General features: G+C 54.2%; 1 protein-coding gene across 1 annotated transcript in view; it reads left to right on the forward strand.

The window, feature by feature from the left end:
• LOC143828414 (maestro heat-like repeat family member 5) overlaps nt 1-12,850 on the forward strand; it is a 30,391-nt gene that overhangs the window by 14,727 nt on the left and 2,814 nt on the right. The window contains exons 12-20 of the mRNA XM_077318838.1: nt 130-279; nt 1,072-1,226; nt 1,572-1,719; nt 2,755-2,933; nt 3,571-3,930; nt 4,366-4,480; nt 6,115-6,258; nt 8,061-8,237; nt 8,528-8,623. Coding sequence (XP_077174953.1) covers nt 130-279; nt 1,072-1,226; nt 1,572-1,719; nt 2,755-2,933; nt 3,571-3,930; nt 4,366-4,480; nt 6,115-6,258; nt 8,061-8,237; nt 8,528-8,608 — 1,509 coding nt within the window. The 3' untranslated portion in view covers nt 8,609-8,623. The remainder of the gene's footprint in view (nt 1-129; nt 280-1,071; nt 1,227-1,571; nt 1,720-2,754; nt 2,934-3,570; nt 3,931-4,365; nt 4,481-6,114; nt 6,259-8,060; nt 8,238-8,527; nt 8,624-12,850) is intronic.

Genomic DNA, 12,850 nt, shown 5'->3' on the forward strand with positions numbered 1-12,850 from the left:
GGGGGCTGCAGGGCTCCTGCTTGGTCTCGTTGCTCTTGCAGTTTTCCTTCCCGCTCGGTGTCGCCATGAACAGCCGGGGTGAGCAGCAGGTCCAAGGAAAACCCTCTTTCTGCTTTCTCTCTGTGTCAGGCTTTCGGGGAGCACCTCAGCCCCGGTCAGCTCACAGAACTAGTTCTCAAAACCACCAGCAACCTGGTTCACGGAGACAGACTCGTCTCTCAGGCTGCATCAGTGCTGCTGAGATCCTTCCTGGAAGAGTGCGGGACGGATGTGGAAGATGTGAGGAACAAGAGGAAATTGGGGGGGGGGGGGAGCTTGTCTGGTAGTTGTGGACATGGGGGCAGAAAGGGGGGGTCTTGCCTCCTTCCCATATCAGCCTGGGAAGCTGCCCTGTGCTGAATGTGGAGTCCCTATGAATAAGAAAGGAGAGTTATCGAGGAGGAGGAGGAGGAAGAGTTGGTTCTTATATGCCGCTTTTCTCTACACAAAGGGGTCTCAAAGCGGCTTCCACTCGCCTTCCCTTTCCTCTCCCCACAACAGACTCCCTGTGAGGGAGGCGAGGCTGAGAGAGCCCCGATATTACTGCTCCGTTAGAACCGCTGTATCAGTAAAGAAGAGCTGGATTTCTGAAACCCGCTTTTCACTACTCAAAGAAGTCCGAAAGTGGCTTACAAATACCTTTTCCTCCCTCTCCCCACCCCAGAGGTAGGTGGGGCTGAGAGAGCTCTAGGGGAAACTGCTGTGCGAGAACAGCCCCAAAAGAACTGGGACTAGCCCAAGGTCCCCCAGAGAGCTGCATGTGGAGGCGTGGATTCTAATAGGCTCCTCCAGATTGCAGTCCGCCACTCTCAGCCACGCTGGCTCTCTCAGGGAGCACAGTCCACAAATGCCTACCCATAAATAGGAGAATAGATGTCCTTGAAGGGGCCGCTAGGTGTTTGCAGGTTCCAGACGGTCTCTCTGGCCCCAAGGAATGGATCTTCCGACTCTAACTGAAAACTGGCTGGTGGGAAGGCAGGGGCGAGAGGGCAGGCAGGTTGTTGCCTTCATGCTCCCCTTTCCGTCCTGCAGCTGCCCTTGACTGTCAGGGAGATTTACAGCCGCCTCCCCATCATCCGGGATGCCTTCGCCAAGCAGGAGGCCAAGAGGGCCATCTGCTCCCTGGCGTGCAGGCGTGTCGGTGGAGTGGTGGACTGCCTGCTGGAAGTCTCCGTGGGCTGTGATGGGTAGGTGGGGCAGCTGTTGAGGGTGGGTTGTGGGGAGGTTTGGGTGATGTTTGGGGAGAAACACAGCAGAGCAGGGCTCCCCAATGCGGTGCCCACGCCCTGATCTTTGGCCTGACACCTGCCAAGTGCTTTCGGGAAGCGGGTGGGGCTAGAGGGGACTTCCCTGAGGGGCCGTGGGAGGTCCAGTCGGCTTGGCAGGGTGGGTGGGTAGATGGGGCTTTGGCGGCAGCTGCCCCCCTGACCCAGAGATCTCACCATGGGACGGAAGGCCTGCAGTTGGGGCCGCCAGTGGGAGTGTGAGCCAAAGCCTGAGTTTCCTTTCTTGCTCTGTTTTTAAAACTGCAGCAATGCCAAGGAGGTGTGGAAAGCCCTGGTTTCCGATCCCTATTCCAACACCAGGCTCCTGAGGCCGCTGCTGAAACGTCTGCAGGGCGAAGACCCCCGCTCGGAACACTCTGGGAGGCGCCACAGCAAGTCCCTCCTGCCTCTGGCGGTACAAAACCCCACCAGGACTGCTCTGGGTCCCTTCGGGTCGCCAGCTCCGGGTTGGGAAGAGCCTGGCCATCCAGGGCCGGGGAGGCTGGGCAGGAAATGTTTTGGAGGTGGGAGGAGGGATCTCAGAGGGGGGACATAATTCCCACACCACAGGAAAAGCTGTGTCTGAAACAGGACAGTTTGAGAAGCCGTAAGCCCACTTGCTTGCCGTCTTTTTCTTCATTGCCTTTTCCTTGCGGTGACACGCAAAACGGTCGTTTCTACCAGGCCGCTTCCATCAGCTGAGCAGAAAAGCGCTTTCCAGTATTTTACGAGTAACAGGGGGCTTATAAGTCATGATTCTAGTGTAAAAATGCATTCATCATACCATCTCCCTCGTGCTCCTTCAGACTGACACGGCTACGCACTTGAATGAATATGAATCCATAAGTATTAAAGAGTACATTTCGTTTTGTACAAGACATTTTGACACTTACTGTTATCTGTAAGTCAATGAACTCTTAAAGATTCTCAAAATTCTAAGAGGACGTTGTTCTCTTAACTGGAAAAAAGAGGCAAGCATCCATCCAGAAAAATAATTGATGCTGCAAAATCGATAAAGGCTTCCCAAGTGAAGGTGACATCAGCAGCCAAGGAGAATTGTTACCCGTAAGCCTTTGTTCCTGGAAATTGTAAAAAGAAATTTGCTTCGACCATAGCTGCTGAAAGCTTTTTGGCAGAAACCATTGTTTTGGGTGTCGCTACAGCCAAAACCAAATTCAGAAAAAGAGAGCAAGTTTGTTGATTGCATCTAAAATTGTCCTGTTTTAGACGCAGGTTTTCCCCTCCTGAGTCTTCTGCCTTGTAGTTGTGGTGGAGGGATGGTGCCTAATGCCAGACCTGCAGAGTAGCCCTTGTCTCCTGGGGAACTGGTCTCTGTGGTCTGGAACTCAGCCCCTGGTCTCTGCGCATGGTCCGCAGGAGGGGCTGCCTGGCAGGTTCTCTGGTTCTTGGTGGCCTCTATTGAAGCCATCCCTCCTTCTCTTCCCCCCAGGCCACCAATGCCTTGCGCTGGATCCTGACCCTGCCCAACGCGGCTGAAGTTGTCCAGGAAAAATTCCCACACCTGCTGATAGCGCTGGTGACTCAAATCAGTTACTCCCTGGGATCGAGCAGGAAAGGATCCAGGAGGTCCAATTATTCTGAGGCCTCAGAACCATCCGGAGTAGTGAGGTAAGAAGCCAAGATCGGAGATGGGCCCGATTCTGCTCTCCCATGAGACAGGGACGGATCTCACCTGTCCTTCAGCTACAAGCTACTCGCTTCCCCCCACAATGGCAGCTTACGTCTTTTCCCCTCCTCCATTTTATCCTCACAACAACCCTATGAGGTAGGCTAGGTGGAGAGCATGCAATGGGCCTATGGATATCCACTGAGGTTTCACAACATGGGATTCAGACTTTGTCCTCCTGGATCCTGTCTGCGCCGGAGGAGTGAAGTAGCACGTGTAGATTAGGAATGTCCTGGTCTTTTCCAAACACTCTGCCCGTGTCCTCATTGGCTCCTGCTCCTTTGAGCACACTTGCTCCCAATTGCTTTGGGAAGAAAACTATTAGTCAGTTAGGCTGTTAGGACCATCTCTCTCCTCTCTTCTTCACAAAGCTGCTTCTCTTCTCAATAAGCTATTTATTCTTCCAGCAGCCAGGGCATCTATAAACTCTGCCAACAGAAAGGATGACCACAAAAGGTCTGCAGAGGAAGGCAATGGCCACCCACCTCTGCCTTCCATTGGTCTTGGAAGCCCCTTCCGGGGGTCCCCATCAGTCACTTGCCCTTGGAGGGCTCTGAGGTGTGCCTGTGCCCTCCACAGTGGCCATACCCCTGATTTGGCCAGGCCAGGCCAGGCTAGCAGCAAAACCCAAGCAATAGACATGCAAAGTGTGGCTCTCCAGATGGCCATAGACAAAATGGCCAGATGGACTTGGACTACAGTTCCCATGAGCGCCTGCCAGCAGGGGCCACCCCTGTCCTTAGAGGCGGTCCGGCTGGGCAAAACGGCTTCTGGGGACACCTTCTCCTTTGCTCCGTTCAGCTCTGGCGTCCAGGCCCTGAAGAACCTCATCGCATGCATGGGCTTCTGCAGGGTGTACAACATACTGACGCTACAAGGCACCTGGGACAAACTGCAGCAGCCGGGTACTATCTTCGAAGGGGTTTTTGAGCTCGTCAGGTAAGAAGAGGCAGGCCAAGAGGGACGGGCCGGCCGGCCAGAAGGAGCCAGCTGCCTCACTAGAGAGCCTTTGGCGGTGGAGCAGAGAATCGGCGGGACTGGGGGCAGGGGGGACCTGAGTGGAGGAGAGGGCGAGGGAGTCCTCCCTCCCAGGCAGCCCTTTTCTCTAGGGGGACAGATCTCCGTCCCCTGGAGAGGAGCTGTGGAACGGGGGAGCCCCAGCTCCTACCTGGGGTCTGGCATCCCCGTTGTCCATTAGATGCTGCTTCCTAAAAGACAGCACTTTCGTTGGGGCTCCCTCTGCAGCCTCCTGAGACAGATTGGGGGATGCCGCATGCGCTGCAGCCGCCACAGGGGTAGCAGGGCCCAGCCGTTCCTGACTTTGAACCTTCGGAGTCGCTGACCCTTTGGGGATTTCGTGTTTTCCCCACACAGGGAGCTGTTTAAATTCAACAAAGCGCACATGGTGATGACCTTCAAACTGGCCAACGCATATTTGTACCATCACGAGCTGAAGGAGAGGACAGTCGGAATGGCTTTTTTCACCGAGGTGAGCCCTGGATGACCGTGACACATGCAGACACTTGTGCTGGGTCAATCCGTGGATCGTGGCCTACTGGACTCTTGACCTCCTTGAACCCGTTCCCAGCCAGCCAGGACCACAAGGAGCTCTCCCTGGGGGCACCAAGACTCTGTCCCATTCCCGGCTCTCTTGCTGCTTCTCCTCCGGGGTGTGTGGCGTAGCCAGCAGACCTGGGGGCTGTCTGGCAACCAGGCCAGGGGCGTGGGCAGGTGGTTGGCCCTTTCCTGGCTCTGCATCCTGACCCCTCGTGTTCCTGGGAGGAACTGCCCCCCCACCCCTTGGAGGCCTCCCCTCCAGAGACTGGCCAGGGCATTGGCTTGTCTCCGGAGATCGGATGGGATCGGGCTTGCTGGAGCTCCCTTCCCGGCGGTGGGGAGGGTGAGGGTTGTCGGGAGGATTGCCCAGAGATCCCTGGAGACCTTGGGGCAGAGGCTGGGGGGTGCTGCTGGGGGGAGAGTGTCCGGCCACCCCGCCGACCTTCCAGAGCGGCCCATTTCACCAGGGGAATGGGTCTCTGTGGCCTGGAGGGAAAGCAGGAGATCTCCCGCTCCCCCCCCCCCAGGAGGTGGAGGACTTCGGGGGTCGCTGAGGTCATTCCAAGGTCTGGGGCAAGGACCACGACGGTTTCCACGTGAGGAGGCCGACCTTGTCTGAGCCTCCCCTTGGATTTCCTTGGGAGGCTGAGAGTCGACTCTCGCCTCTCCGCATCTGGGATGTTCTCCCCTCCTTTCCCAGGCTGGAATTCAAGAGTCCCACGGAGGCAGCCTCCCATCATGCTTTGCTCCCTTCCCCTTTCCCCCAAAATGTGTTTTCTCCAACATGGAACAAAAACCAAAGGGGAGGGGGACCCGGAAGTGGAACCTTAAAAACCCAACGGGTGACAGTTAGGACCTTCAAGGGTTGAAGGACTGTATAGATGTCAAAATGATATTGCTTTCATATTACTTTTATTGTGCACAATTTTTTTACAAAGCCAAGGAACTAAAAACATCGATGCAGCGCAAAGGCTCTTGCAAAACAGTGTGCTGTGCATTCTATGAACCCCTGGAACGACCAAGACGCTCTAGGGGCCGATGTGCTCGAAGGGCTGGAGTGCCTCGGACGGGGGGGGGGGGGGGGCCTGGAAAGACCCCTCCTCTCCAGGCAGCAGAGTTCTGTCCCCCCAGCTTTGATGGGCAGACTCCATGGCCTTGTCCCCCAAACCACCCCCCATCCCCAGCCGTTTCCTCCCCCGTGGCAGGCAGCTGGAAGCCCTGGGGGCTGTTTCCTGGGCCTTCTCTCCCCTCGCCATTGTCGTCCCCCAAGCACTGCAGACACACAGTGCAACATCTGTCGTGAGCTTTCTAAGTGACCTCGCAATCCCGTGCATTTGACCATTGGGAGGATTGTTTTAATGAGCCGTGCTTTCCTGTTGTGACCTGTGGTCAAGTGCCCCGAGCCAGTATCGTGGAGGGGCCGTGATCTCAGTCCAAGGAGCCCACGTAATCCATAGAGAGTCCACCTCCTAGAGGGGAACGGATCTTCCTCTGTGGCCTGGGCATCAGGAGGTGGGGGTGGTGGTCCTGTTTGGCCTTGCTCAGGACGGGGGTCTTGTGCCTCAGCTCCTGTTCCACAGAGACATCGGACTGAAGTTTGTGAAGCAGGACATCCTGGACGTCCTCAGAGAATGGATGGACCAACCGTGTCCACAAATGCAGCTGTTCGGTATCCGAGGCCTGGGACACCTGCTGCGACACAACCTGGAAGTAAGCGGATACCCGCGGGGAGCGGTCCCATAGGATGGCCAGCTCTGGATCGAGAAGAGCCTGGAGCTCTGGGGGGGTGGAGCCTGGGGAGGAACAGATTTGGGAAAGGACTTCCTTGGGAAAGACTCCTTTGCGCAGAGAGAGAGAGAGAGATGGAAAGGGGGGGATTTGCTGCCAGAGGACGTTGGGATGGCCAAGGAACAGGCAGCTTGAAAAGGGGATTAGACCGATGAACGGAGGACAAGTCTCTCACTGGCTACTAGCCATGGGGACTGAGGGGAACCTCCACATCCAGAGACAGTCCACCTCTGAATCCCAGAGCCAGGAGGCAACCTTAGAGGAAGGCCTCAGGCTCTACTCCCTGTTGCTGGTCATCCTGAAGAACTGGTTGGCCCCTGTGTGAGACCGGATGGTGTGATAGAAGATAGAGACAGAGTTCAACGAGATCTGAACACAAAGGGGAAATGGGCAAATGAGAACAAGATGCAATTTAATAAAGATAAGTGTAAAGTTCTGCATCTGGGTCAGAAAAATGCAAAGCATGCCTGCTGGATGGGGGATACGCTTCTAAGTAACACTGTGTGTGAACGAGACCTTGGAGTACTTGTGGATTGTAAACTAAACATGAGCAGGCAGTGTGATGCAGCGGTAAAAAAGGCAAATGCCATTTTGGGCTGTATCAACAGGGGCATCACATCAAAATCACTAGATGTCATAGTCCCATTGTATACGGCACTGGTCAGAACACACCTTGAGTACTGTGTGCAGTTCTGGAGGCCTCACTTCAAGAAGGACGTAGATAAAATTGAAAGGGTACAGAGGAGAGCGACGAGGATGATCTGGGGCCAAGGGACCAAGCCCTATGAAGATAGGTTGAGGGACTTGGGAATGTTCAGCCTGGAGAAAAGGAGGTTGAGAGGGGACATGATAGCCCTCTTAAAGTATTTGAAAGGTTGTCACTTGGAGGAGGGCAGGATGCTGTTTCTGCTGGCTGCAGAGGAGAGGACACACAGTAATGGGTTTAAACTTCAAGTACAACGATATAGGCTAGGTGTCAGGAAAAAAGTTTTCACAGTCAGAGTAGTTCAGCAGTGGAATAGGCTGCCTAAGGAGGTGGTGAGCTCCCCCTCACTGGCAGTCTTCAAGCAAAGGCTGGATACACACTTTTCTTGGGTGCTTTAGGATGCTTAGGACTGATCCTGCGTTGAGCAGGGGGTTGGACTAGATGGCCTGTATGGCCCCCTCCAACTCTTCTATGATTCTATGATTCTATGATAGATGATCCAGCAGGGCTCTTCCGATGCTCTCAGGAAGGCCTCGCCCTCTCTGCCCTGTTCTTGGCCCTCCAGGGGGACTGTGTGAGGCAGGATGCTGGGCTAGATGGGCCACTGGACTGACCCAGCAGCGCCCTTCTTAGGTTTTTAGGAAGGCCTCGGGCCCTATGCCTTGTGGTTGGCTGTCCAAGCTCTTCCCTAACAAAGTGCCCTCCCCAAAGCTCCGGGAATTTCCCAGCCTGGGACTGGACAACCTTGCCTGGGAGGAAGGAAGAATTCCCGCCAGCTGATTGAAAGGAGGTCTCTCTGAGCTCACCATCAGCTGCATCCCTCCCTTGGTCACGCGCGCTCTCTTTGGACCGCGAGGGGGAACATTCTGTGAGGAGAGAAAAGTCAGAGGCAGAATGAGTCCTGCTCTCGGTTGGCGGCACAGGCCATGTGCCTGCGCAGGGAGCCCGGAAGAAAGGTCTGAGCGTGTCTCACCCTCGGTGTGGCCACCTGGTCTCATCCCTCATTTCCTCCCTTCAGGACGAGTCTCTGGAGGCCCTCCTGACTCCTCTCACGACTAGCGCTGTCAGCATGGACAAAAGGATAGTGAAGGAGACGATCAAAACCCTGCAGTCGGTGTTCGATAGAATCGAAATGAAAAAATACACCTCCCTTTGCGTCCAACTGATCCAAACAATGCTCCAGTATTTCCATGATGTAAGGCAGCAAGCAGGCAAGACCGTACCGTTGCCACCTCCGTACCGTTGTCCTATTGTATAAAAACCAACTCTTCTTGTTCTTCGCTCTTTCCTTCGGCCCCAAATTCATCTCCAGAGATTGTCAGAAGCCTGATGCGCTGAACTGAGGGGTCCCAAGAAGGAAGGGTGCATTTGCTCCAAAGCATTAGATGGCCACTTGATTGATTTAGCCACCACCTCCCCCCCCCCCACCTCCCATCAAGGCCCCCGGAATTTGGGATTGACTGACTGGGTTCCCATTCGTTTTAGGAGGATGACGAATTGAGAAGAATCTCCAAGGAGCTCGTTGAGACTTTAATGAATGGGGTGGCCGTGTCAGATGGCAACTGACACTCCGTCAAGGAGGTAATCTTCCGTAGCCAGGTGCCCCTGCTGATCCAGCTAGCAGATCCTGTCACCAGAGACGTGAGCAGGGGGACAGAAAGCCATTTTGGGACGGTCTGTGTGTTACGCAAATTGCTGAACACGTGTCCTAAAACACGTATCTTTGAGCTTGTGGGGAATATTAGCTCAAATGCTGCGAGAGGGGGGTAACTTAGCGTTATCGGATCGTTACCTATGTCTACGAGGGCTTATTACGCCTGTGGGAACTCAAGGCAAACACAGATTTAAAGGTAAAATATTAATATAAGCTTTTATTGAAAGGAAAATAACAAAAGTACACACAAATAGCTAACACACATACAAGCAGACATATAGAGAAGGGGGAGGAAGAGTGGAAGGCTTGATAGTTACCTGTCCGAGGAGTGGTGGGTCAGAGGAAGGAGCACGAACCAGCGTGGGAGGTCCCGGGTTGGAAGACACTCAGAGTGGCTGTGTGAAGCCACAGTTTTTATAGGATTTTGGGAAGGGGGCTATGTTACAAGGCTCAGGTAAGCATGTGCTGGAAGTTTCCAGGGTCCCCAGAGATTAGGACAATACCTGGCCAAGTGGGGGGGTGATGGCCGTAAATGGATTTGGATAAAGGTATTAATGGCTCTGAGGAAGAGAGCCATCAGGTCTAGCTGGCAGGATGTGGGGAGGAGATTTCCCCTGGCAGAGGGGCCAAGTGTGAAAAATGTTGCAAGACAAAGGATTTTCCTATGAGCCCTTAGGCAAACAGGAGGAAGCCAGTCCACTCGCTTAGAAATACAATGGGGAGGGGGGGTAAGCTGATGCAAGCTTGAGTCCAGAGGCACCTCTGGGTCAGGCAAAGGCTGTCATTCCAAACTTAAGGCAGAGATGGAGTCTGGCCTGGCTTGGCCGACCCTAGCAGTGTTGTCTTGGCTTTAGCTTAAGCCTAGACTAGTGTGTGGTGCCATTGGTTATAGAAGACAGTGTGCCTGTCAATGAGGCAGGGGGCCCTGCCACACTTAACATGTGTGCTTGGTCTGTTTCGCCTGGAGAGAAGACGATTACCAACTTCTAGTAACAGAATCAATGGGATGAAATGAATTCAAAAGCCTGTTCCACTGAGGAACCGCTCTCACTGTCAGAAACTTCTTCCGGATGTTTGGACGGAATTTCTTTTGAATTTATTTCATCCCATTGGTTCTGGTCTGCAACCCTGGATTTCCTCAGAGGTCTCCCATCCATGGACTAACCGGGGTTGACCCTCTTTAGCTTCCGGTGCTGGACAGAACTTGACTGGTTCCCCCTCCCCCGGTGAGCTAGGAGACCAGTGAGCCATTCTTCCATAGCAGGGCTGTAAAAGTATGTTGGCTTGCCCCCACCACCACGCCTTGTAGTCGGGGACCGCCTCCGAGGGTGGGAGAGAGCCGGCGGCCCGGCCACAGCAGCTACATGTAAACGCACATGCGCAGTTGCCGCGCATGTGCGTTTTCACCACTAGGTGGCGCTAACGCGCATGCGCAGAACAGCCACACGTGTGCATTTTCGGCAGCAGGGGCGCAAACACGCACGCGCGGCAGCTCCGCGCGTGCGCGTTTGCGTCGCTGCCGTGCCAGCGGCCGCGCCTGCCTCTTCCCCCCCTTTCGCTGCAGGGGGAGGGGAAGGCAGGCGCGGCCGCTGGCGGCCCGGTACCATGGCCTTAACGGCCCGGTACCGGGCCACGGACCGGGGGTCAGAGACCTCTGCCGTAAATATCATGAGTTCCTCTGAGACAGTTGTGGCTTCCCAAAAGAAGCAGCTTAGGTGGGAGGAACAACCCAAAGGAGACTAAGGAAAGGATGTAGTTTGAGGGCAGAAGAGCTTCAGGTAGGGTCCCCAGGTGCCCACTTCAAGCCAGACACTTCCTGTGATGGCAGCCCTTGTCCACCCAAGTGAGAAGTATCAGGTGCCCTCCAAGGCTGGCGGGCAGAAGCAAGACCCAAACCATGACCATTTCTGCATAGAGGTGGACAATTCATGCCACCTCCTGCTTGTAAAAGTGCGATTGTAAACTGCACACTTGACCGCTTGCTGATGGGAGACCCCTCCCGCATTATTCTGCCATCTCATCATGGCTTTTCCCTTCCCAACAAGGTGGCGGAGAAGTCGGAAGTGTGTCCAACCTGCAGGTTTCTTCCTGCTCCTCAGGTTGTCAATCATTGTAAGCCACCAATCCCCTCTCAGTGGTGGTTTTGGGGATTCAAACATTCCCTTCTTCTTCTTCTTCTTCTTCTTCTTCTTCTTCTTCTTCTTCTTCTTCTTAAGAGTAGTTGCAAACAGTAATTGCCTCTATGGGTGACTCACATCAGCAGATCCTTCATGGATGCTCCTTGCTTGCTTCTGCAAAGCACGCTGACCTTCTCTTCCTCAAAAAGGAGGAAGTGGGTGGGGTAGCTCAGATTAAACAGAGCACATGGCTCAGAATTCCCTGCAATCTCACAGTGATCATTAGGTGTCACTAGTGAGCTGCTTACACTGCTGAACAACAGCCCCACAGGGCTGACTTCACCAAATTGCTTGCTGATTGCCATTCCAACACAGTTCTCTTAGGGCTGTTTCCGCAGAGCAGTCCTGTCAGAGGTGTCTGTTGTGGGAGAGGAAGGGCACGGTCCCACTTCGGGACTCCTTGGGGTCGTGGATATTTAAAATATAGATATAAATTAAAAGATCTCCTTTTCCCAATTCCTCAGGGCAGCTAAGGAATTGTAATTGTAAAATTATTGCAGCGTAGTATCATAGAGTTGGATCAGCCCCAAGCATCTGGGATAAGGATCTGTCCAGTCACTGCTTGAAGACAACCAGGGACGGGGAGCTCCCCACCTCCTTAGGCAGCCCCTTCCACTACTGAACTAGACTCCTAGAATCCTAGAGTGGGAAGGGGCCATGCAGGCCACCTAATCCCACCCCGCACTCAATGCAAGGCTGCCAGTGAGGGGAGCTCCCCACCTCCTTAGGCAGCCCATCCCACTGCTGAACTAGACTCCTAGAATCCTAGAGGGGGAAGGGGCCATGCAGGCCACCTAATCCCACCCCCTGCTCAGTGCAGGATCAGCCTTAAGCATCCAGGAGAAGGATCTGTCCAGCCGCTGCTTGATGACGGCCAATGAGGGGGAGCTCCCACCTCCTCATGCAGCCCATCCCACTGCTGAAGTACTCAGACTGTAAAGAAAGATTCCCTGATCTGTAGCTGTACCTTTCTACCCATAGTTTAAATCTATGACTGTGGGTCCTATCCTCTGCCATCAACTGTTCCCTGCCCTCCTCCAAATGACAACCTTTGAGATACTTTAAGCGAGCCGTCCTGTCCCCTCTCCACCTCCTCTTCCCCAGACCTTTCCTCACTTGGCTTGGCCATCTCCTCTTCACCGTCTCCATTTTGTCCACGTCCTTTCTGGAGTGGGGCCTCCAGAACTGGACATGGGATTCCAGGAGCAGTCTAATCAATGTGGGATGTACGGTGGGACTCGGACATCTTGCGATTTTGATGGGATGCCTCTTTTCATACAGCCCAAGGCTGCCTTTGCCTCCTTTACCGCCGCATCACCCTGTCTGCTTGCCTTTAGCTTCCCGTCCCCAAGTGCCCCAAGATCTCATTCACACACCCTGCTTCCCTGAAGTGTCTTTCCAGCATGTTCCGATCTCACTGAATTCCATCTCTGCCTTCGGGGGTGTTCTTCACAACTGAAACCCAACCAAGTAAAGTCCCAAATCCCTAAATACCTGCTATTTATATCCCATTAGCCCCCTCCCCGAGGAAATAAATTGGCCTTTCAGGGCTTCCTAAACTTTTCTAAGGTAGGGTCTCCCCCCCCTCCTCAGGGCACCCACAGTGTGGAAACGGCAAGATATAATGCAAAAGCGGCAGTAGGGACCAGTGGCCCATTCTGCACACACTGGATAATGCACTTTCAATGCGCTTTTGCAGCTGGATTCTTTGAAAGGGCATTGAAAGCGCATCATCTAGCGTAGTGATCCCCAACCCGTGGGCTGCGGACCACACGTGGTCCTTCGACTAATTGGAGGTGGGCCCTGAAGGATACCTTCTCCCCCCCCCCCCGGCCCTTTACTTCATCCCCCCCCCAGGCCCTTTACATTACAACACACTTCGGGTGTCATTGTCTCCCATCACTCCCAGATGGGACTATCTCGTTGCAGAGAAGCAAGCTCAGGGTAACCATTGATTTGACATTGTCATGAGTTAAA

The sequence above is a fragment of the Paroedura picta genome, chromosome 2 (genome assembly GCF_049243985.1).
Source record: "Paroedura picta isolate Pp20150507F chromosome 2, Ppicta_v3.0, whole genome shotgun sequence".
NCBI classification, from domain to species: domain Eukaryota; kingdom Metazoa; phylum Chordata; class Lepidosauria; order Squamata; family Gekkonidae; genus Paroedura; species Paroedura picta.